This window comes from Carassius gibelio, chromosome A4 (assembly GCF_023724105.1).
Source record: "Carassius gibelio isolate Cgi1373 ecotype wild population from Czech Republic chromosome A4, carGib1.2-hapl.c, whole genome shotgun sequence".
NCBI classification, from domain to species: domain Eukaryota; kingdom Metazoa; phylum Chordata; class Actinopteri; order Cypriniformes; family Cyprinidae; genus Carassius; species Carassius gibelio.
In genome coordinates this window covers 7,464,520-7,491,650 of record NC_068374.1, presented here as the reverse complement: position 1 = coordinate 7,491,650, position 27,131 = coordinate 7,464,520, and the positions used below count along the sequence as shown (strand labels likewise).

The 27,131-nt window shown below is 36.8% G+C and overlaps 1 protein-coding gene across 1 annotated transcript in view; it reads left to right on the top strand.

Annotated features, from left to right (window-relative positions):
- Positions 1 to 25,967, top strand: part of LOC127968143 (gastrula zinc finger protein XlCGF8.2DB-like) — a 30,891-nt gene extending 4,924 nt beyond the window's left edge. The window contains exon 3 of the mRNA XM_052569065.1: positions 20,736 to 25,967. Within this exon, the coding sequence (XP_052425025.1) occupies positions 20,736 to 21,661 (926 nt within the window). The 3' untranslated portion in view covers positions 21,662 to 25,967. The remainder of the gene's footprint in view (positions 1 to 20,735) is intronic.
- Positions 25,968 to 27,131: the final 1,164 nt, after the last annotated feature.

The window sequence follows — 27,131 nt, the reverse complement described above, 5'->3', positions numbered from 1 at the left end:
TGTAGGCTGTTTACTGTGCAGTTACTGCTGTTAATTATGGAAGCATATGGGTAGCATTATTCAATTTGGGATGTAATATGCAAAATGACAATGCAATATGTAAAATGGCAATGCATTTCTGTATTTACATTTACATTTTCCAATACATTTGTGCAACGTTTGGTGCAAAGTGAAAATGAAAATTAAATTACATAATTTTCATTTGCCATTTCCTACACCAGTTTTAATATGTAAAATGAATATTAATTTTAACGCTTTATAAGTTGCAAAATTAAAATGAAAATGTATTACAGAAATGATTAGATATGTCTAACATGTTAAAGCAAAAACTGTGGCAAAATGATCATTTAAATGCTGTTTTTCTTAAATGCATTAACACTCACAGTCAAGACACTTACCGATTGCATTTTCATTCGGTGTCCCACAATGAATGTAGCAAAACTCAATGTACACATTTAAAATGCATTCCGAGCCGATCACGTGTCCCCGCCCTCGCGCCACGTCAATCATTGTGTGAACAAAGCGGGGCTTACAGAAGGTCAAGAGACTCAAGTCTCAAGAATAGGATTCAATCAAGTGAGACAACATGGACAAGACAGTTGGTCCGTGTATATTTTGATCATTTCGGTTTATGGCTTCAATATTTCATTCGGACTTGTGGGCGGAGCTGAAACGCTGCTTTCATCTGATTGGTCGAATCGGATCGGTCTTCATTTGACAGCCTTCAGCTCGGTCTTCTCATTCTTTCAGGCAGAATAAGAGTCAGTGCGAGTGAAGCACTGAAATGTCTGAAACTACGCTCACTGTTAATTAGCATAATATTTGAATCAGATGTAGCTGGGCACATAATTCGTGCTGCTGAGACCTGCAAATTATTTCTAGGTTGTAGTATTGTATGATTATTGTCCCACTGATAAATACAGTGCAAATAGTTATGTCCCTTTGGATAACAGTGAAGTGGAAATTAAAATCAATAATAGACTGAACAGTTCCATGTCTGTAACATTTACCACTCTCATCTTTTAAGTCATAAGGCACTAGGTATGTGTGTGTGTGTGTGTGTGTGTGTGTGACATTAATAAATAATTGTAAAAATGTATATAGTTACATTTCTAAATAAAAATAGTAAAATTAGCTCTATGCTGCTCAGTGCTCCTGTAGCCTACCCCAGAGCGCCCTCTCGCGGCTGTAGACGGTAATGTTTTCTCTTGGTCTTGAATAAATGTGACATATAGTCCAGTGCGACTTATATATGTTTTTTTCCTCGTCATGACGTATTTTTGGACTGATGCAACTTATACCGAAAAATACAGTTAACATTATTATTATTATTTATTATGAGAGTAATTGACACAGACTAGAACTTTAATGTTTCACCCAATTCAGCTCATATCTTTAGACTCGTCCGACTGGTGTTGCTTGTATAACTGTCCAGACTTACCTTCCCAAAAAATCTTATTTAATTTTATTTCATAAATTTAACTATATTTATTTCCACTTTACTGTTATCCAAAGGGACAGAACTATTTGCACTGTTTTTATCAGTGGGACAATATTCATACAATACTACAACCTAGAAATAGTTTGCAGGTCTCAGCAGCACGAATTATGTGCCCAGCTACATCTGATTCAAATATTATGCTAATTAACAGTGAGTGTAGTTTCAGACATTTCAGCTGAAGGCTGTCAGATGAAAACCGATCCGATTCGACCAATCAGATGAAAGCAGCGTTTCAGCTCCGCCCACAAGTCCGAATGAAATATTGAAGCCATAAACCAAAATGATCAAAACGTACACGGGCCAACTGTCTTGTCCATTTTCTCTCACTTGAGTCTCTTGACCTTCTGTAAGCCCCGCCTTGTTCACGCAGTGATTGACAGGGCGGGAGGGGGCGGAGATGTGATCGGCTCGGAATGCATTTTCAATGTGTACATTGAGTTTTGCTACATTCATTGCGGGACACCGAATGAAAATGCAATCGGTAAATGTCTTGACTGTGAGTGTTAATGCATTTAAGAAAAATAGCATTTAAATGATCATTTTGCCACAGTTTTTGCTTTAACATGTTAGACATATCTAATCATTTCTGTAATACATTTTCATTTTAATTTTGCAACTTATAAAGCGTTAAAATTAATATTCATTTTACATATTAAAACTGGTGTAGGAAATGGCAAATGAAAATTATGTAATTTAATTTTCATTTTCATTTTGCACCAAACGTTGCACAAATGTATTGGAAAATGTAAATGTAAATACAGAAATGCATTGCCATTTTACATATTGCATTGTCATTTTGCATATTACATCCCAAATTGAATAATGCTACCCATATGCTTCCATAGTTAATTTCAGATGATTACAGTTATTGTTTTCAATAGCCAAAAGCAAGTTTGGCCTATTAAATACCAAATATCTTGTTTATGCACACTTTCCTTCTTTCTTGTTTGTTGCTTAAAAGATTTAAAAAAAAATCGGTATCGGAATTGGCCAGTTTGCTTGTAAAAAATCGGTATCGGAATCGGCCATGAAAAATCATGGTCGGTGCATCCCTAATAGGGAACAGATTATAGAAACTATTAAAAACAGAATTAGCTCTTTTAATAGGGCCCTATTGTAACAATTTAAATGCAAAGTGTAAAGTGCACGGCACAGGTGCACTCAGGGCGTTTCCAAATCCACTTTTGCTATTTTAACGACGGAAAAATGTTCCGTGCGCTGGGGTGCATTTTTGGAATGGGTTTTCTCTATTTTCTATGAATAAGTAATGGTCGTAATGTTTACATGGTGGAAAAGCTGAACGCTTCTAATCGAAGAAACCTATCTGCTTGTTTGCTAAATTAAAGCGTGTGAGCAGATCATCTACAGGACAAGCAGGAATCCACCAAAGCTCCCCGTGATGAGTCTTTTAATTTGTGTGTGTGTTGGCACAATTGTTCAATTAATTCGCCAATTTCATTCATCTTATAAGTAGTGATAGGTTGAATTGAAAAACAGGGTCTGACTGTATTGTATATTGTTATTGAAATTTCATAATGTTTCACTTGATTATACATTTAGTCAGGATTTAAAGTTTGGAAAAAGTCTAACTAGTAAAATGTTTTACACGTTATGTGAAAACTAATACAAGTATATAAATATTTAAAAAGAAACTTACTCATGTTTATGATCTCTGCTGAATAAAGTGCTTCATTCTTTTTTTCTGAGGAAATCCAAATCCTCAACCACATCACATCTTTTTTGGGGTGATTTATGTCTTATTCCTCTCATCCCGAAACAAACAGTAAAATAAAAAAACTTGAAGAACAGTCTGGCTGCTTTTTCTTCTGTGTGGGCGTATTCAAGCCGCGCGTTTCAGTCTGAATCTGAATAGCGCGGGGGCGTGGTCACATTAGAAGATAATAAAGGCAGACGCGAAAAACAGACATCGCGTTGTTTTCCTATGGATTACTTTAACACAGAATATTTGTTTTCGGTGGCACTTGTTTAGTTTAAAAGCAGACATGTCAAGCTTTCTATAGATATCTCTCTCACGTCTCTTCGTTGAGTATTCACGTTACAGTTACAGTTCATTTTAATGACACGTGTCTAAATGAAGATCAGCGCAGACAAAGGCTGCAGACAGCACACCTTGTTTGTTATCTTTATTTTATAAATGCACAAAGTTCTGTTGTTATTATGTCTGTATCCAAAAAAAAATTAGACCCTTTACAGATTTAATTGATCTATTGATCTTATCTGTACGATCAAAACTGAAAGTGTAATTTAAGTTCTTTTCGTGGTTATCAGGAGAAAATGCCTCATAAAGTGTATCTGCGTTAATCGACTCCAGAGGGTTAAACTCAACCTTGTGAAGACAGAATGAGTTGTGGTCTTTGCCAACCCAGCACTTCATCACAACTTCTCTATACACAGGGTTCCCACCCTTCTTGAAAGTATTTGAAAGTGCTTGAATTTCAGACATATGGATTCAAGGCCTGGAAAGTACTTTAAAACTAACATAGGTCCTTGAAAGTGCTTGAATTAAATTTGAAATCAGTTTTGTTTGTGCTATTTTTTTAATTGTCCAATATGTGCTTCTGTCAAAAACAGAACTAAACAGGGGAGGTTATCTGTTTGATCTCTGACGCGATCGTGCGCAGCACCACAAAGTTGATTCTGTGCTTGCTTGATCTAATATTTTTTTTTTTTTTAGGGCCGGGACTTTAACGCGTTAACTGAGATGAATTAATTAGACAAAAAATAACGCATTAACTATGATTAATTAATTACAGAAAAAAATTCCCGCATTTTTAATAACTTATTTTTGCACCGCGGAACGTTTCTCACTGGATGAGTTTCGGCGGACCGACATAGTTGCCATGTCCGCTTATAATACGCGACTTTGTGCTTTTTTTTTTTTTTTTTTTTTAAGTCGCGTTAAAACAGCGCGGGTTGCGGTTTTTTGGGCTTATTAAAGAATATATGGTTGCTTGTTAGGAAAGTCTGACAAGCAACTTCGTTTTCTTTACATCTTTGGTGTACATTGATACTGATACATTGATTAACACTGTCTGCTTACAGATATAGCCAAATCAGTGCAATCATATAAGTGCTGTGGCGTAACATTCGTCAAAACATTCCGCTGAATCCGCCCCCTTATCCCCTCATTGGAGTAAAATCACTTTCAACGTGCGGGCGGCGCGCTCTATGATCTACAGAAAACACGTATTTCAATTTCTACAAACAATGCCTCCAACGAAGTGGAGAATTTTATTTTATTAAGCTAAATATGTTACAGCTCCCCTTAATGCTCTTGTCTTTCCCTTCTTGTCTTTTTGTCCTTTTCCTTCTCTCCAATCCGATTCAGCCTCACAGGTGATCGGAGATGAGGAAAGTGCGTTCTCTCCGCTTTGTTGCAGTTCCCTGATTTTTTTTTATTTATCCTTTTTTTCCTAATCAGTTTATCCTTTTCTAATAAAGCAGTGGTTTTAGTTTAATATGTTGCAGGCTCATTTATTGTTAATAAATTATGATGCGGAAAATAAATAATCAAATAATATTGGGCTTGTTTTTGAAGATCCATTCGCTTTGCTTATTTGTCTCGCGAGAGTTGGCAACTGTGCGGACCGATTATACTGGAGCACCAACTAGCGTTCGCATATCACCGCAGCACATGGAGCCTCAAGTATCACCTCAACGCAAAACATATAGCAGCTAGCGTGGACTTTACACTTTATGTTGAACTATGTATTATTTTGTTGGTGCAACAGTTTATGTTGAACTCTTTATTGTTTTGGCCAAGGTTATTGAGAGTTGGACTTAGTATGTTATGGCCTCTGAAGCAACAGAGAGATGTTTTCTAATAGTCAGGGTTTCCAATGTTCTGAATGTAATTGACAGTATTGTGTTTTAGTTTAAAAAAAACACTTTACAGAAGGTTCCAGCACCTATAAGCTTCCTGAATTTCTGAAATTTACTATTTCTAAATATGCTATTGCTACACTTCATGGCAAAAATTGCACTGGTCTGCTAGACTTGGTTGAACAAAAATAAACAATATTTTGTTGCTTATGTATTCAGTCATTATTCAATGGTATACTATAAATACATGTGAACAAAAAAATACTTCTCACTGTTCTCAGGTCAAATATTTATATGCGATTAAAATGCGATTAATTTAGATTAATTAATTACAAAGCCTCTAATTAATTAGATTATTTTTTTTAATCGAGTCCCGGCCCTAGTTTTTTTAAATGTTGTAAATTTAAGTAGCAAATGAGAATAGCTAAAAAAAATCAATGCATATATTTTGAGACAATAGGTCTTCTTTATGATTTTCAGTTTTGTTTATGATAATTAAAGCAACGGTTTTTAAATAACGAAAGAATATGTCAATTTATGGTATTTGGTGTAAAATGCGCCCCCGCTGTAGCGACTAAAGGCTCCATGATTAACGTGATAATTAATAGACTGCTGATTTTTCCATTTGCTGACATGAGATGGTTAGATTCAGTTGCTTAATACCATATTATGTTGGGTGTCCTTGGAGATAATCACCATGTTTAGAATGAAACCATTATATTTAAAAACATGATATTAATAATGTGTACGCGCCGCGCGCTTCACATGGATGATTATATATCTATAGCATGTGGGCGTGGTCGCGTAAGAGTTAGTGAAGGGAGACGTGAAAGACTGGACATCGTGTTGGTTTCATATGGATTACTTTATTACTTAATATTTGTTGTCAATAAGACTTGCTTAGTTTAAAAGTATTTCTCTAGAAATATCTCTCATATCTCCTTGTGGAGTATTTGTTGAGTTTCAGTTCATTTTAATGATGCATTTCTAAATGAAGATCACGCAGACCAAGGCTGCAGACAGCACACTATGTTTGTTTTCTTTATTTTATAAATGCACAAAGTTTTCTTATGTGTGTATACAAATAAAAGTAGACCCTTTACAGATTCCATTGATGTATTGCTCTTACCTGTACGATCAAAACTGAAAGTGCAATTTAAGTTCTTTTTGGCGATATGCCACAAAACGCTTAAATGCATAGACTGAACAAAAAAATATTTTTATTTTTAAAATGTGCAGAAAATAGTACAAACTCTGCTAAAGTGATTGTTTTGAACAAGTATTAACTTAAACATTAAATAAATAAATAAATAAATGAATTTTTAGGGTTAGTTCTCCCAAAAATTATTTGTGACATTGACATTACATTTAGCTGACGCTTTTATCCAAAGCGACTTACAATTGCTGTATATATGTCAGAGGTCACACGCCTCTGGAGCCCGGGTCTCCCACACCACAGGCATGTGTCTTATCCACTGTGCCAACACCACCCCATTATGTCATTAATAACTCGCCCTCATGTCGTTCCAAACCCGTAAGACCTCCTTTTATCTTCAGAACACAATTTAAGATATTTTAGATTTAGTCCGAGAGCTCTCAGTCCCTCCATTGAAGCTGTGTGTACGGTCTACTGTCCATGTCCAGAAGGTAAGAAAAACATCATCAAAGTAGTCCATGTGACATCAGAGGGTCCGTTAGAATATTTTGAAGCATCGAAAATACATTTTGGTCCAAAAATAGCACAAACTATGACTTTATTCAGCATTGTCTTCTCTTCCGTGTCTGTTGTGAGAGAGTTCAAAACAAAGCAGTTTGTGATATCCGGTTTGTGAACGAATCATTCGATGTAACCGGATCTTCTTGAAACAGTTCACCAAATCGAACTGAATCGTTTTAAACAGTTCGCGTCTCCAATACGCATTAATCCACAAATGACTTAAGCTGTTAACTTTTTTTTAATGTGGCTGATACTCCCTTTGAGTTAAAACAAACCAATATCCCGGAGTAATGAAGAGAGTGAAGAGAGAACTGAAGATGAACACAGAGCCGAGCCAGATAATGAACGAAAGATTGATTCGTTCTCTAGTCAAAATCCGGTTGCATCGGTTTTCAGATCACCAGTATTGATTGGAAGTTCGGTTATTTTCCGCGAACTGGTTCTTCCGGACAGTTCGATTCAATAAACCGGTTGAAGAAAACGGTTCACCGGTTCTTTTGTGCTCGAAGTAATGACGTCATTTGCGATGATTGCCCTTGATTCAAACCTTCGGTTTACCTGGGCTGTGTGTCGGTCTGCTTCACGCTGAATCACACATGCGCAGTATCATCAGCTCCTCGGTTCACGAATCGGACGCGCCTGACAGAAACGGTTCTTGACTCGACAACGAGTCAGTCTATTGTTCGTTATCTGGCTCGGCTCGGTGTTCATCTTCAGTTCTCTCTTCACAGCAGTTCAGTCAGTGTACTGTTTGAGTGCATGAATTACTCCGGGATATTGGTTTGTTTGAACTCAGAGGGAGTGTCAGCCACATTAAAAAAGTTAACAGCTTAAGTCATTTGTGGATTAATACTTATTGGAGACGTGAACCGGTTTAAACGATTAAATTTGATTTGGTGAACTGGTTCAATCTAATCATTAGTTCACGAACCGGACATCACTGGACAGTAAACACCGTTTCAACGGAGGGACTGAGAGTTCTCGGACTAAATCTAAAATATCTTAAACTGTGCAGAAGATGAACGGAGGTGTCACGGGTTTGGAATGACATGAGGGTGAGTCATTAATGACATAATTTTCATTTTTGGGTGAACTAACCCTTTAAGTATTACGTATGGGGCTGTGTGGGCCTTTTACCCCATGCTGGGGTGCCTCTTCCCCCATGTGTGGGGTAAAAGGCCCCTCTTGCCACCTCATACATTTATAGGATTTTTAAACAAAACAAATAACTTGAATTAATAATTTTTTACACTAAATCAGTTGCTCCGATAATAGTCAATACAAAAATATTTTTGTATTTATTATTTTGTATGTATTATTTTGTATGTATTATTTTGTAATATAACATATTTTAGGTGCAGTGAATAGCGCAGTTTTTCTTAAGGTGTGTCTTTAGCCCCGTTGTACCCTACCTCCTGCGTTCTAGATGTTTTCAAGAGCTGGTGTGAATAAATATAGATTTAAACTCAGAGACAGGACCGTCTGCGCATGACATGATATTTCATTCGGACCCAGAAGGCAAGATGAACATCAAGGAGCGCTAAACTCTCATGAAGTGTGTGTTTCATTCACACTCGAAGAAGGAGGGTGCCCTTGCTCAGAAAGTCATACCAGGAAACTCCTAATATGGACAATCCAGCTATTGCTGTATGAAAACAGTTGTTTTCACAGAAAAACAGACACTTTTGGAAACACGAACACAATTGCGACAATATATGTTTTTTTCAAGTCATCTCCAGCAGGTGATAAATAAAGTATATGAACAATGCAGTACTAATTGCATTTATTACAGTATATAATCTCTTCTGTTCACCAGGCCTGCATTTATTTGATCCAAAGTACAGTAAAACTACAATTTAGAAAAATTTTACTAGCCTATTTAAAATAACTTTTCTATTTGAATATATTTCTAAATGTAATTTGAGATTTTAAAGTTGAATTTTTAGCATCAGTACTCCAGTCACATGATCCTTCAGAAATAATTCTGATATTCGGATTTGCTGCTAAAAACATAAATGCTGAATTTTGGATCCTTCTATTCATCAAAGAATACTGAAAAATGTACTCATCTGTTTTAAAATATTGATCATCAGCAAATCATCATATTAAACTGATTTCTGAAGGATGAGACACTGAAGACTGGAGTAATGATGCTGAAAATTCAGCTTTGATCACAGGAATAAATTACAATTTACAATAAGTTCAAATAGAAAAAAGTTATTTTAAATAGTAAAAATATTTCACAATTGCTTTTGCTGTACTTTGATCAAATAAATGCAGCCTTGTTGAGCAGAAGAGACTTCTTTCAAAACATTAAAAATGTTATTAAAAAACTGTAGACTGTTAGGCTATATTGATTACAGAAATGTTACATTGTAATGTTTTATATTATATTGCAATGTTATGTGTGTGTGTGTGTGTAATATATATATATATATATATATATATAATGTATGTATGTATGTATGTGTATATGTGTATGTATATATATATATATATATATATATATATATATATATATATATATATGTTTGTGTATAAATGTATATATGTGTGTGTGTGTGTGTGTGTGTGTGTGTGTGTGTGTGTGTGTGTGTGATTTCTGTCCCCCTCACTTCTGAAAAGATGGCTATGCCCCTGCACGTCTCTATTGAGTGAATGTGCAAATGTTTAATGTTAACAGGTTTTACTGTTATTAAAACATTTAACAACTTTTTATTTAAAAAAAGCTGAGACAAATTATTTCTTAATTTAAAAACTCTTTAAAAACCAGTGTAATGCATTTTTTTATCAATATTTCAGAAACTGCATTTGAATATTACAAGTATTGAATTGAATGGATTTCAAGTCCTTTAAACACGACTGTCTAAAACGGTTTAATTTTATAAAACCTACACATTCAAAACATCATTATTACTCTGACATTTCTTTATGTAAATATTAAGTTCAAGTGAAATGGTAAGTACAGTAAGGACTTTCTTGATGTGCTAGGGTTGTGAATTTCAAAGGTGATTGATTTAAAAAAAAAAAAATGGTGCTTTAAAAAGTCCTTGAAAGTCCTTGAATCTGGTGTTCATGAAAGAGTGGGAACCCTGTATAGAGCTAGGATCGTCCACCATTGCTCCTTCTAGGACAGACAGGAACCTTAGAGTTGTGACTGATCATCAACTAAGCTTCACAGATCATATTACTACAACGACTGGGTCCTGCAGATTTGCTTTATACAACATTAGGAAGATAAGACCCTTCCTATCAGAGCAGCCCACACAGCTCTTGTTTTCTCCAGACTGGACTATTGTATTTCTTTCTTAGCAGGCCTTCCGGCATGTACTATTGAGACTCTGCAACTGATCCAGGATGCTGCGGCAAAAGTAGTCTTCAATGAGCTTTTTTAAGGCTTGTTACAGCACTTGAATACTGTTACCCTTATATAGGTCTGAATTGCTTCTATTTGCTATTTTCATTTGTATGTTTTTTTAATGTAATGTAAATGTAACTATCTTCTAAACTAAAAAGAAAAATGTGTGATCTTTGGCGTATGCGACGCCATGAACTAAATTACCCTAATCTAAAAACAAAATTACTAGGGTTGTGAAATACTCCAAAACTAATCTAACAACAAGAACACCAATCTAATCCAAAATCAAAGCAAACAGCAATGTAATAAAATAGATCAGAATTTATCTGAAATAAAAACCTTTTGTAACATTATATGCAATACCATTAAAAGGCTTGTCAATATAATTTTTATTTTAATTTTTTTATTGGGGTCGGGTAGTTATTGTAGAAATTAATACTTCTATTTAGCAAGGATGCTTTAAATTGACAGACATTTATAATGCTACAAGAGATTTATATTTCAGATAAATTCTGATCTTCTGAACTGATTTGCTGCTTATGATTATTATCATTATTATTATAATTGAAACAGCTGAATATATTTTTTTCAGGTGTCTTTGATGAATAGAACATCAAAGACACCTGAACAAATTATATTCAGCTGTTTCAATAATAATGATAATGATAATAATTATGTCTTTTGGAGCAGCAAATCAGTATATTAGAATGAAATGATTTCTGAAGGATCATGTGACTGGAGTAATGATGCTAAAAATTCAGCCTTCACAGGAATAAATTACATTTTAAAATATATTAAAATAAAAAAGTTTTTTAAAATAAATAGTTACTGTTTTTGCTGTACTTTGGATCAAATACATGCAGGCTTGATGAGCAGAAGATACTTCTTTAAAGACAATGTTACTGTTCAAACATGTTTGAGTGGTAGTGTATATTGTGAATAAAATGGTTTATGAAAACATCTAATCACTTAACTTGATTTTGTCTCTTATCCTTGTTACACACTTACGAAAGGAGATGTTATGCAGAATGATGTGTCCTTCCGTTGATTTTCATGTAGTAATTAAATGGTTTCTCTGTCATCTCATTTTGTCAAATATATCTATTTGTATAAATTAATTATATAATAATTGTATTTACATAATATTATTTCCCAAAGCTGAAATGATTAGACTATCTTTTATTTATTTATGTAAAACAGTATGTAACGATATTCACATCTCCATATTCATCGGGAAGAAGGAGGCGGGAACCGGCGCACAATCAAAACATAATTTTAATATTCAAAATAAATACAAAACAGCGCGTCAGCCCCTCACGGCGACTGACGCGCACAAATAAAAAGCAAACATAAAATAATATCCCAGGCCTGGTCCTCTCTCGTCCTTCACTAAAGTTGCTCCAGTTTTATATCCTTCCATCTCCTACGTGGGACTCGATACTGGCGGTGGGGCGCAGGTGTAGCTCATCTCCAATCACTACACCTGGCCTCACTCCTCGTTCCCACGCCTCTCGGCCCCGCCCCACTCGCCACACAGTATTTTAACTGTCTAAGATAAATCTAAGACATATAAACTAGGGCCGGGACTTTAACGCATTAATTGAGATTAATTAATTACACAAAAAATAACGCGTTAACTAAGATTAATTAATTACAGAAAAAAAATTCCCGCATTTTTAATAACTTATTTTTGCACCGGGAACGTTTCTCACTGGATGAGTTTCGGCGGACCGATTATACTGGAGCACCAACTAGCGTTCGCATATGACTGCAGCACATCGAGCCCATAGACAGTAAAAGAAAGATCGAGCCTCAAGTATCACCTCAACTCAAAACATATAGCAGCTAGCGTGGACTTTACACTTTATGTTGAACTGTGTATTATTTTGTTGGTGCAACTGGCAGTTTATGTTGAACTCTTTATTGTTTTGGCCAAGGTTATTGAGAGTTGGACTTAGTATGTTATGGCCTTTGAAGCAACAGAGAGATGTTTTCTAATAGTCAGGGTTTCCAATGTTCTGAATGTAATTGACAGTATTGAGTTTTACTTAAAAAACACTTTAAAGAAGGTTCCAGCACCTATTTCACGAGTTTCTGAAATGTACTATTTCTAAATTGTTTCTAAATATGCTATTGCTACACTTAATGGCAAAAATTGCACTGGTCTGCTAGACTTTGTTGAAAAAAAATAAACAATATTTTGTTGCTTAAGCTTATGTATTCAGTCATTATTCAATGGTATACTATAAATCCATGTGAAAAAAATTACTTCTCACTGTTCTCAGGTCAAATATTAATATGCGATTAAAATGCGATTAATTACAAAGCCTCTAATTAATTAGATTAATTTTTTTAATCGAGTCCCGGCCCTAATATAAACTAATCTAACACATAAGCACACACACACTCACACATTCACACAAGTTGCAGGTAGATCGAAAGTTAGGGAAAGATGAGTTTAAGAGAATGGAAATGTGGAATCCCAAGTTTACAGCAATACGTTAAATTGCATAAACATGAACAGCCATCAATCACTTAATTAACCCTCGCATTGAGTTCCTCAATGAGGTAAAAATTATATTAGATACACCAGTACAAATGTCTAAAGGTACATTGCCTGTGTAAAGGTGTCCCTTTGTTGTTGTTGAAAGGGGGTTTCCGATGTCGCTGATTGGCTGGAAGTCCAGTAATCGCTGAAGTGACGTCTTGGGAAGCCCGTGGTTGGGCGTTGGCTGAAGATGCAGAGTTGTGTGGCTGGTTGAAGTTGAACTCGGTTACAAAACTTAACTCAGAACACAAAACTCTCAAATGGAAAAGAAAAGAAGTAAAGTTTGACGAGACTAGGTGGTGTTTCTTCTCATTGTGGCTAAGTAGCATCAGGCGTGCAGGCCGAAGCACGCTAGAACCGCGCTCAAAGAACAATGATGACAAACATCATGGCTAAAAGCTAGAGCTAAGAAGCAAAAGCTAAAAGCAAACTAAAAGCAGGCATGACTAATAGCAGAAGCTAAACGCATAGCTAAAAACTAAATGCAAGATTTTATGGTGTCCTAAGTATTTAAACTGGCCTGTTGGCCACACCTCAAATGTTGTCTTGACCAATCAGATATTGTCTTGGCTCAGGGGTATCATAAATCATATGTTATCTTATCAAGCACATGGTCCAAATTTTCCCGCTCTTGGAGGGTCTAATTTTGGACATGATTCCTAACAAGAATATGATACATTTGACAAATAACTGATGGTCATGACTGTTTCAAGCAAGCAGATTCAATCACACACATACCAAACAGGATTATGAATCTTGAAGCTATCCCATAGTTATTAAAAGACATACACAATAAGTGATTATAACATGATAGTCAAATGTGTGAATTACATATAAATGAATATGGAGTGAAGCGATATACTTATATTCATTTATAAGTCCATATATATGTAGAAAAGACAGTTTCTGTGTCATTATCTTTTGACCAAGATTTCTGTGGAGACCAGAGGTTCAAAGGCCCTCCCCTAGAAATTTCAGTCTGGTTCTGCTAGGTGGGGGAAGTCAAAGGATCTTGTCTAGTACTCTCTTGCGTTTCCACGTGATGTCCGGCGTTGCCTATCAATTGCGAACGTCAAATTTGACAATCTCTTCTCCGAGTTAAAATTTTCAATAATTGTTCTAGTGGTGTTAATGTTGAAAGCTGTTCTGTGAAAGCGTTGGTTGGTTGGTTATCTTGCTTGGGATTTTTGGCACAGAATGTTTTATGACTTCCTGTTGCCTTCTGAGGAATTTGGCTCATGTTTCAACCACAGCCCTGATTGACTCTTTAATTGTCTGGTTCGAGTCAGATCGGCTACAATCGTTAGAATAATTGACTATCAAAATAATTGTTTGTTGCAGCCCTAATTTTTAAGTACTGAAAGCAGAACCAATAAGGGAGCTCTTGATAATTGTTGTGACACAGCTCTTGTAAATTAACATTACTTTTTGTTTGGTGTCTATCTGTTAGAAGCCAAGTAATCTCATATTACATTAAGTTATCGACCCTGCAGATGCCATAATCACACACAAACACTCACTCTCTTCTTTTAATGGTGGGCGTTTAAACAGTTGGTTAGAGCAGAGCTGATTGGGGAGAACGGAGGTGCGCTCACTCTATTGGTTAGCAAGACTGTCACTCAAGGCTGACAGCTCTGGAACAGAGTAATATCATGTCCACATCGCAGGCTTAACGATTAGCAAAATCACAATGTCTCAGCTCGTGACTGTGATTTGATTAATTGGTGAAGTGAGGATCATCATAAGACCTTTGTGATGTTAAATTGTGAAGATTTTGAGTTTTCATCAAGGGGTGTCTCTCTGGCGGCCTGACAAATGTTGTTGTTTTGTTGTGAAACAGGAAGTTGCTGTAACTCAGGCAAGCAATGTCTAATCTGCCCCAAGCTTCACATGTTTGACAAGAGTCCTGTCCTGAACACATCAACATAACCCGTATTCGGTTATAGCTATAGCGCCACCTACTGGCAACAAGAAGTGACATGGTTAACACTTTTTTGGACTCCTAGGAACATATTAAAAAGTGTCAGCAAGTGCTAAATAGGCTGGCAACATGCTAGAAACATAATAAAACATGCTAGCAACACTTAGCTAAGTGCTAAAGCATGCTACTAATGCAGTGATAAAGAAAGTTGCTGTATCTAAGGCAAGCAATGTCCAATCTGCCCCAAACTTCACATATTTGACAAGAGTCCTGTCCTGAACACATCATCATGCCCAAATTCAGTTATAGTCATAGCGCCACCTGCTGGTAACAGGAAGTGACATGGTTTACATTTATGGACTTCTAGCAACATAATAAAAAGCATCAACAAGTGTGTAATAGGCTGGCAACATTTTAGAAGTATGATAAAAGCTAGCAACACTTAACTAAGTGTTAAAACATGCTATTAATGCAGTGAAACTAGAACATTACTATAACTTGTCCATACAATGTCCAATCTGCCTCAAACGTTTGATTAGAGTCCTGGCCTGAACACATCTAAAGGCTAATATTAAATTAATTATAGCGCCACCCGCTGGCAACAGGAAATGTTGTTATTTTAAATAACCTAATCCTCAGGTCGTTTGACTGAATGCTTGGTGATTAGATATGCTTTAATTATTCAAGTGTGCAGACAGTTTATTATTTGAGATTTTCAGTCTTGTTTGTCTGGCACCTTGGTGATCGTGAGTGCGGTGTAACTCCTCCTATATAACTTAAAATTATAAGATAAACTTATAACATGTATAACATAAAATTTCTGATCTGCCCTAAACTTCACGTTTGATAAGATTTCTGGGCCTGTACTCATAAAGATTCTAAGAATCCTCTCAGAAAACTCTTAATTTAGTTTAAAACCTTTTACGTTGGAGTCTTATCTTAAGAGCGATTAGGGATCGATCTGAGAGCAACTCTGAGTAAGGAAAAGACAAAAACTTTCATCTTAATGAGGAGGCGGGGTTGACCCCGTTGCTATGTATGATACAATCTTTTGAAGACTGTGATTGGTTGGTTGTCCAACCAATGAAAAAGATTGATTTTAAGTATAGGGTCTATTCTAATTCTCACTTTGAATTTACATGCGTAATTTATCCTATTTGACCGTTCTCTCTCTCTCACACACACACACACATACACACACACATTATATGTGTGTATATCCTTTTTTATTTACCATGCTTTTAATTTCCTATAAGATATTTGATTGGCTTAGAATGATAAAAATTGCTCGACTCTTTCCAATTACAGTGATTGCTGTCCTATTTAAGTGGCGGTTTGAATGTTGGTTTTAATGTATCAAACATGGAATCAAAACCAAGAAGGGCGAGAAAGCCAAACTGGACAGAGGAACAGTGTTTACTGTTAGCCCAGTTAGTGGATGAACACAAGGCCATTCTTAAAGGAAAATTTGGGCCAGGTGTCACAGCAAGGGACAAGAAGCTGGGAGCGTATAACACAAACTATTAACGGTTCATTCCTTCTGCTTGTGCGCACCTATTAGTTTGCTATAGTGTTGCACGGTGCACCGATGCTTCAAAAGTATCGCGATTCTCGTAAATTAAAAACGTCACGATACCTACATTTATTAGTATTGATACTTCAAAGAATGACTGAGTTCCAGATTTGAAAGAGACGTATTTCATGTTGGTGTATGCAACGCACGCTTCCAGTGCCTCCCTATGGACGTCTGTGTTTTCTTTTCACGCAAGCAGCAAAAAAGCACTACAGCGAGATGTCTGCATTAGTTGCTTTACAAAACTGATTTGACTTTACTAAAATGTGTGCATAATCACATTAAATAGTTTAGATAAGTTGTTCAAATGAACAAAGCACGAGGTTTTCTTGCATAATTGACATTTTAATTGTTTGGTCAGACAGTTCATATATAATATTCACATTAATCTGGGATTAAACCGAGTTATGTTCTGTATGCTAAATATGAAAACGAAAAAAGCGTATCTGCACAGCACCTATAACTTGCTTTGTATCTGCTGATTGCTGATCGAGATTTACATGCTTGGCTCACTCATTTCATTCATAAACGAGATGTATCAGATCATTCAGCTCGTTCACGAATGAGAAGGTCCCTCGATCTTGTTCAGTGAAGGGCGGATTCGTTCACTACATTCAACAAATCACATGCTCCGTCACATCTTGAGTAACTCTTTGACAGTATGAAGCAGTTCACAGAGCTGTTCACGAGCTGCGCATGTGCTGCTAATAGCGCCGAGCTCGCGCGCTGCTGTGGAGGGAGGAACTTTTACTGTCTATGGGAACTTCAGTGAACAAGAAAGTCTAGTAGCAACGTATCTTCCGTGATGTCCCCGATGCGCGGGTCCGGGTGGGTAAAGAAATGTTACTTTATTTGTGGGCTTGGGGCGGGCCAAATAATTTCATAAAAGCGGGACCCGCATCACTAGACTGCATCTGCGAGCACAAGTGATACTGTGGCCGCCGGTCCATGACTGGTAGAAAAAGATGATGTTCATTAAAGCTCACTGGCTGAGTTTTCTCCTCTGAAAGAAAAGGTTGCACAACTGACAGAATAAGTTACAATATCTGAGATATTGCTGCTACATTTGATTAGCTTTTTTGTTTTTTTACTTGAATGCCATTGCTTAAATTGATATTATTTATCTTTTGACATTTAATCTTCTGAGTTCAGAAACATTGTTTAATATAATCACTGTTCATGTTTTTATTCAAAGTTCAGAATCAAGATAAATGCATTACTCTACTGTTTCTTATGATAACTGAGATAATGGTGCTAAATTTATTCTTTCTTTACCTTGAATGTCATTGCTCTATTTTATTTTTACATTTTTATATTTCATATTTTGTTCAAATGTTTAATATATCTGCTGTTCATATGTTCATTTATTAGTGTGTTATATGATTAGAATGTTGTCCCGGTTTTAAAATAAAGCACATCAATAATATTTGAAAGTGTATTTTCCCTTTTCAGGAAAAGTATCGAAAAAGTATCGAAATCGCAATTCTTGACTACGTATTGGTATCGAAACAATAATTTTGGTATCCTGACAACACTAGTCTTCTATATTCATAAATGCAGTTTTTTGAGCCTGCAAGGTGGGAATGTCCAGTGGAAACTAAATGAACTGCGACACAATAAGATGCTCTGAAAGTGTGATCACGCTGCTTTACAGAAGGTTGTGACAGACCCAAATCATCACTATTGAATTGTTGCATTTTCCCAGTTGCCAAATATTGTAATGTAGTGATTACTTTAATTTCTGGCGCTATGGCATTTCTGGGCTGTGTCGGAGATGTTAGCACGTCTCTAATAAGATCAGTCACAAACACAATCTAATCTATATCGTCTTATTAACTCACTGTCATCCATTGTCTGCAACACATTTCTTCCGCCTCTTCTTCTTTCTGCCATTTTCTCCTCTGCTAAAGAAACTCTTAAGCTTCTTAAAAGTCCTCTTCTGTGCTCCTAACAAGTTTGACCTTAAGATCCCTTCTGAATTACTTTTCTCTTTACTAGGATTTCTTCTTTAATTTTAAGAGTAAACGCCCGCATTTCTAAGAATTTTCTTAGAATTTTTTCACTAGGAGCTAATTTTTACATTAAGATTCTTTATGAATACGGGCCCTGGTCTCAACTGATCTTTAGGCCAATATTTATTTAGTCTTAGCGCCACCTGTTGGCAACAGGAATTTACTTCTTTTACACTAACTTAAACATGCAATGTCTAATCTGACCAAAACTTTGCATGTTTGGAAAGAGTCCTGGCCTGAACACATTTACATTTACTGTTGGCAACAGGAAACGTGGCTCAAATATTTACCATTTTATAAGCATATGGCCCAATGTTCGCTGTTCTATGGCAACCGGGTGGTGCTGAGCCCGGGTGCGAGGGCCCTTTCATCGCTTCTTGCAGCTTTAATTTATATTTTATCTGTATTTAATGTTCTACTGTTAGTGTTACCTGTTTACACCGAGCGTCTGATAGTAATGCAATTTAAATTCTCTGTATGTACAGGGAGTGCAGAATTATTAGGCAAGTTGTATTTTTGAGGAATAATTTTATTATTGAACAACAACCATGTTCTCAATGATTCCAAAAACTCATTAATATCAAAGCTGAATATTTTTGGAAGTAGTTTTTAGTTTGTTTTTAGTTGTAGCTATTTTAGGAGGATATCTGTGTGTGCAGGTGACTATTACTGTGCATAATTATTAGGCAACAAAAAACAAATATATACCCATTTCAATTATTTATTTTCAGCAGTGAAACCAATATAACATCTCAACATTCACAAATAAACATTTCTGACATTCAAAAACAAAACAAAAACAAATCAGTGACCAATATAACCACCTTTCTTTGCACGGACACTCAAAAGCCTGCCATCCATGGATTCTGTCAGTGTTTTGATTGCGTGCAACATTGCGTGCAGCAGCAACCACAGCCTCCCAGACACTGTTCAGAGAGGTGTACTGTTTTCCCTCCTTGTAAATCTCACATTTCATGATGGACCACAGGTTCTCTATGGGGTTCAGATCAGGTGAACAAGGAGGCCAAGTCATTAGTTTTTCTTCTTTTAGACCCTTTCTTGCCAGCCACGCTGTGGAGTACTTGGACGCGTGTGATGGAGCATTGTCCTGCATGAAAATCATGTTTTTCTTGAAGGATGCAGACTTCTTCCTGTACCACTGCTTGAAGGTGTCTTCCAGAAACTGGCAGTAGGACTGGGAGTTGAGCTTGACTCCATCCTCAACCCGAAAAGGCCCCACAAGCTCATCTTTGATGATAGCAGCCCAAACCAGTACCTCCACCTCCACCTTGCTGGTGTCTGAGTCGGACTGGAGCTCTCTGCCCTTTACCGATCCAGCCACGGGCCCATCCATCTGGCCCATCAAGACTCACTCTCATTTCATCAGTCCATAAAACCTTAGAAAAATCAGTCTTGAGATATTTCTTTGCCCAGTCTTGACGTTTCAGCATGTGTGTCTTGTTCAGTGGTGGTCGTTTTTCAGCCTTTCTTACCTTGGCCATGTCTCTGAGTATTGCACACCTTGTGCTTTTGGGCACTCCAGTGATGTTGCAGCTCTGAAATATGGCAAAACTGGTGGCAAGTGGCATCTTTGCAGCTGTACGCTTGACTTTTCTCAGTTCACGGGCAGTTATTTTGCGCCTTGGTTTTTCCACATGCTTCTTGCGACCCTGTTGGCTATTTTGAATGAAACGCTTGATTGTTCGATGATCACTCTTAAGAAGCTTGGCAATTTTAAGAGTGCTGCATCCCTCTGCAAGATATCTCACTATTTTTGACTTTTCGGAGCCTGTCAAGTCCTTCTTTTGACCCATTTTGCCAAAGGAAAGGAAGTTGCCTAATAATTATGCACACCTGATATAGGGTGTTGATGTCATTAAACCACACCCCTTCTCATTACTGAGATGCACATCACCTAATATGCTTAATTGGTAGTAGGCTTTCGAGCCTATACAGCTTGGAGTAAGACAACATGCATAAAGAGGATGATGTGGTCAAAATACTCATTTGCCTAATATTTCTGCCCACAGTGTATGTACTGTACATGTGGAAGAATTGACAATAAAGCAGACTTGACATGACTTACGTTGCCTATACATTAATTTGGAGATTCAATGTGAAGTTGTGACAATATATACAATAATTTATTTTCTGAAAATATGCAATTAATATTTTTTTTAATCGATTGACAGCATTTGTCTAAATGTTTAGATGTCTGTTGTTTTGTGTAATTAAACTAGTATTTGTCTCTTTTTACCTCAGACCTGATGGCACTGAAAGATGAGAGTCAAGGACTGAATGAAACGGAAGAGAAAGATCAAAATGAGAAACATCATGATTTCAAAACTGAAGAAAAATCAATTAGATGTTCACAGACTGAAAAGACTCAGAAAATACAAACTAAAACCCTTAATTCCAACATAATTCATATTGGAGAGAAACCTTACACTTGCAAAATGTGTGGAAAGTGTTTTACACGGAAAGATCACCTTAATGTCCACATGAGAATTCACACTGGAGAGAAACCTTACACCTGCAAACTGTGTGGAAAGTGTTTTACACGGAAACATACCCTTAATGTCCACATGAGAATTCACACTGGAGAGAAACCTTACACCTGCAAAATGTGTGGAAAGTGTTTTACACGGAAAGAGCACCTTAATCTCCACAAGAGAATTCACAGTGAAGAGAAACCAATCATATGCCCTCAGTGTGGAAAGAGATTTAAACAGATAAATGACCTTAATGTCCACATGAGTATTCACACTGGAGAGAAACCTTATACCTGCAAACTGTGTGGAAAGTGTTTTACACGGAAACATACCCTTAATGTCCACATGAATATTCACACGGGAAAGAAACCTTACACCTGTGAGCTGTGTGGAAAGTGTTTTACACGAAAAGAGCACCTTAATGTCCACAAGAGAATTCACAGTGAAGAGAAACCATTCATATGCCCTCAGTGTGGAAAGAGATTTACAAAGATATATGGCCTTAATGTCCACAAGAGAATTCACACTGGAGAGAAACCTTACACTTGCAAAGTGTGTGGAAAGTGTTTTACACATAAAAATAGCCTTAATGGCCACATGAGAATTCACACTGGTGAGAAACCTTACACCTGTGAGCTGCGTGAGAAGAGTTTCACACGAATTGGAGAGCTTAAGATTCACAAGCATTCACAGTGAATTAAACAGAAAAATACCCTTAATGGCCACATGAGAATTCACACTGGTGAGAAACCTTACACCTGTGAGCTGTGTGAGAAGAGTTTCACACGAAAGGAAGATCTTGAGATTCACATGAGAATTCACAGTGAAGAGAAACCATTCATATGCTCTCACTGTGGAAAGAGATTTACACAGAAAAATACCCTTAATGTCCACATGAGAATTCACACTGGAGAGAAACCTTACACCTGTGAGCTGTGTGGAAAGTGTTTTACACGGAAAGATCACCTTAATGTCCACATGAGTATTCACACTGGAGAGAAACCTTACACCTGGAAATTGTGTGGAAAGTGTTTTACACAGAAAATTCACCTTAATGTCCACATGAGTATTCACACTGGAGAGAAACCTTTTATCTGCAAACTCTGTGGAAAGAATTTCTCACATAACATATACCTAAAGAATCACATGAGGATTCACAACTAGAGAGAATCCGTTCGCATGTGGTCAGTGTGGATAGAGTTTCAGATATAAAGAAAGCCTTAATAATCACATTAAGTTTCATTCAAGAGAGAACAGTTTTAAATGTCATCAGTGTGAAATGAGTTTCACAGAGAGGAAACATCTTAAGAATCATGTTAAAATTCACGTCTGAGAAAAGCCTTTACTGTGCCATCTCTGTGGAAAGAGAACTTTGCTCAACAGGAGGAAGCCTCAAGAAACACTTGAGAATTCGGCTGGTCTCCATGTTTGGAAACCTAGAGTCCCAGTCAAACGCAGTCAGTCCAGTATGGGATGACAATAGCAAAGAAAATACTATTTTGAAGAAAGTTTGTACACAAATTTGAGATGTGGCTAACAGAGTTTAGCAGTGTGCTACAAATGGAGAAATTCTGATGTGAAATTGCTGGTAAACTGAAGATATATCTTGAAGGTGATAACTGATTATTAATTTCAACACTCTAGACAAGGGATAGGCAACGTTGGTTCTGGGTACCACTGTCCTGCAGATTTTAGGTCCAACCCTAATCAAACACACCTGAACAAGCTAATTAAAGTCTCCAAATTTACAAGTGCTACAGGCAGGTGTTGGTTTTTTCAAGGTTTGAGGTAAACTCTGCAGGACATCGTTGCCTATCCCTGATCTGGACATATTCTCAGTGTGGTGTGAAAGACTATGTTTAGTAAGGTTATCATGCAGCTATTGAATAATTGGATAACATTTTGTACTGAAATTGTATTTTATATAGTCCCCCTCCCAATTTTAGAAAACATTTGGGGCATCATAAAGAGGAAGATGCGACAAAGAAGACCTAAGACAGTTGACATCCAAAGCAGTTTGACCAATAACATGCAGGTATTATTCATAATTGACTGATTGTGGGGCTGCGCGTGAGAGGGTGAGAACTACAAGGAACGATCAAAGCGGTGCCAACATGTGTTTGTTCTGTCGTTTGACTTGAATCGTTGCTGCACACCAATCAAAAAAAGGTTCGAGAGAGTGAATCGAAAGTATTAGGAGTGGTCTGCTCTGCTCTCTATAGCTCATGAATGTAACACAACCTGGATATTTTAGGCAATATTAAAATCCTGGCCGGGACGTGTCCCGTATGAACGGCGCATGTGGCCACTCTATTGAGTATAGACTGCTTACCTGTGCTCCCACTTTCCAGTGATCACTCCGGTGTATTCTCCAAGTTCCTGTTTTCCCTGTCATCCAGTTGTCATCATGTGTATAAGTGCTCCATGTGTGGTTGTAGCTCCATGTAGCTTCGCTTTTCTGTTGAATCTCCATCTTACTATCACTCTCTGTTGTCTAAAGTGATCAAATATAAACTTAATTCCCACCATATATTCGATATTATCTATCAAACTAATCTGACCATTCACATTGTAGCCGATCTGACTCGAACCAGACAAATTAAAGAGTCGATCAGGACTGTGGTTGAAACACGAGCCGAATACCTCAGGAAGTCCTAAAACATTCTGTGCCACAAGTCCCAAGCAAGATAACCAACCAACCAACTCTGCATCTTCAGCCAACGCCCAACCACGGGCTTCCCAAGACGTCACTTCAGCGACTACAGAACTTCCAGCCAATCAGCGACATCGGAAACCCCCTTTCAACGACAACAAAGGGACATCTTTAAACAGGCAATGTACCTTTAGACATTTGTACTGGTGTATCTAATATAATTTAAACCTCATTGAGGAACTCGATGCGAGGGTTAATTAAGTGATTGATGGCTGTTCATGTTTATGCAATTTAACGTATTGCTGTAAACTTGGGATTCCACATTTCCATTCTCTTAAACTCATCTTTCCCTAACTTTCGATCTACCTGCAACTTGTGTGAGTGCGTGCGTTTATGTGTTAGATTAGTTTATGTCTTAGATTTATCTAATAAAGTGATCCTGTTCAAATTCCCTTTAAAATCTTAAATGATTCCCTTTTAGCTAAATTGACCTGTTTCCGTTACAGCTTTAAACTTGCAAATTGCAAATGCTTTGCGCATACACCGCGTTAGCATTCGTTAGCTTGTCATTCACATTTCCACTCGCGCTTCTATTCGCATGTACTACAGTTTTCTTTTCTCTTGCCTCATATCTTTTATCTCACACGCCATTTTTCAGAAGTTTATCAAAAAACATTGGTAAGTCAGAATCATTCTTCATTCACGGTAAGTAATGGCTTCTCCTGCTATTGTTGTTTGCATCGCTTGCCGCATGTACAGTTTAGCTTTCTCTGTTGGCAACGAGGGATTCACATGTGATAAATGCAGAGAAATAGCAAGGCTTACAGGGAAGATTTCAGAATTAGAGACATGCATCCAAACTTTAATTGAGGACAGTAAGAATGTGAGGGCTCTAGATACGGCTTTGGATGCGTCTAGCTCAGGGAGTCCTGTACATTGTCCGGTTCCGGAATCAGAGCCTCTGCATCAGGGCAACTGGGTGACAGTGAGGCAGCATAGTCATGGGTCAAAACACCGCTCTTCTGTTCCGATCAAAACATTAAACAGGTTCTCCCACTCAGTGATGCACCCACTGAGAAACCTGATGAAAGTGCTCTAGTTATTGGTGATTCTATTGTACGGAACGTGAATATAGAGACACCAGCCACCATAGTCAAATGTTTACCAGGAGCCAGAGCGCCTGACATCTTGGCAAATTTAAAAGTGCTGGCTAATGCTAAACGTAAATACAGTAAGTTATTCACTAATGATGTTCGACTTTTCACCAGTCGGAGATCACTAAAAATAACATTAAACTGTTAACCTGCACCCCGACGCGGGCGTCCTCAATGCCCCTCAACTCGCAGGTGTCAGTGTTTACGAATAGATTAAATGAAATGGAACAAATTTAATCTTGACAAACTATTTATCACTATAAAGATCTAAGCCTCAAGCATCGATGACAGATCGCTGTTTTTGAATGGAAAGCTTATAAAGAATGTATTTGACTAGATTTGTCTAAGCAGTACACATCAAAACATGCACAATGGAAACGCAGTACATACCAGATTCGTCGTTACAACGAGTCATAAACACATCCACAGCTGTAAATCCCAGTTTAGTTAGAAAGGTAAGGGTCCACTGAACGACATCTCATGGAGCACATTTAGTCCAACCAAGCAATAACATTGTAATATGGATCATAATTCCTTTGTTTACATTTCATTTCTTCAGCGACAGAATTGTTTGCGTCCGTTATGGAATAACTCATGGTCAGAAACTGCATCTTGGTAGTAAAAAAAACGGCATGGTTTTGCAGCGTACAGTGTCACAAACAGAATGAGACATTCCACTGGAAAAAAGAATGAATGAAAGATAGGCAAAAGATAGTTTATTTGAATTTTGGCGCTCCCTCGTGACGCGCTCTGACGTCAGCTGATGGACGCAGAACTTATAGCAATTGCCTTTTTCTTTGTTTCTTTTATTTTTCAACAGTTTTTATATATGTGAGAGTGTGTTTTATGTTGAATGTGAATGTATCTGCATGATTACCATCTATTTGAGTGCAAATCAGCCCAAATCAGCTCGCTATTACTGTATGATAACGGCTATCAAAGTGAACGTGTCTATATGAATAGAGAGAGTGGATTATTTACTTTATGGCACATTTGTATTATTACCATCTGTATAAGTGGCCATCAGCACATCAGCCCTTATTTTCATTGTAATTCATTGTAAATGCTGAATTTCTAGCAATCTCAGGATGTTCTGTAATTGGCAAATAAAGTTAAATCTTTTTATTATTATTATTATTACTCAAATGATTCTTATTGTATTTTTCTAGTGCTCAAATAAATCACTTATATGATGTCTAAGTTTCTGTCTAGTGTTTTATAATTGAAAAAAAAAAACTATGCAGTGGTATGTTTAATGACTAAATAGTTTGTAGAAGCCTTCAATACTATCGGTAAATATTTTTATATTTGGGGGGTGGGGGGTCTAGACATAGTCTCATATCTCATTTTTCATGCTATCTTATTCAGATTTGAAATCTTAACTCATGAGACATGTGACTTTCAACCCATTAATTTTCTAGATTGCTCCAGGTATAATTTCATGTATTTTCATATCAAAATAAAAAAATATTTAACTGTGGTAAAAAAAAAAAAAAATTCAAGGCACTTCAGTCTCTATAAATGTTTATATTTTTGAGCATTATCAAATCTGGTTGATAAAAAGTAAAGCCCAAAGGGTCTTCTTTCCAAAGACAACAAAATTATGTGTGTAACACACTGAAGTAGGAAACTTACAATTTTAAGTTAGGTAGAGCACTTTCAGCCCATAATGGAGGGTTAAAGAGGTGTCTGAACTTGCAAGCACGATATCAGACATTGTAATATATATATATATATATATATATATATATATATATATATATATACACACCGTATATTTCGGACTATAAGTCACACCTGAGTAAGTCGCATCCATCCAAAAATGTTATGATGAGGAAAAAAAACATATATAAGTCGCACTGGACTATAAGTCACATTTATTAAGAACCAAGAATCAAGAAAAAACATTACAGTCTACAGCCGTGATAGGGCACTCTATGTTCTCAGTGTACAGTCGTGGCCAAAAGTTTTGAGAATTACATAAATATTGGAAATTGGAAAAGTTGCTGCTTAAGTTTTTATAATAGCAATTTGCATATACTCCAGAATGTTATGAAGAGTGATCAGATGAATTGCATAGTCCTTCTTTGCCATGAAAATTAACTTAATCCCCAAAAAACCTTTCCACTGCATTTCATTGCTGTCATTAAAGGACCTGCTGAGATCATTTCAGTAATTATCTTGTTAACTCAGGTGAGAATGTTGACGAGCACAAGGCTGGAGATCATTATGTCAGGCTGATTGGGTTAGAATGGCAGACTTGACATGTTAAAAGGAGGGTGATGCTTGAAATCATTGTTCTTCCGTTGTTAACCATGGTGACCTGCAAAGAAACGCGTGCAGCCATCATTGCGTTGGA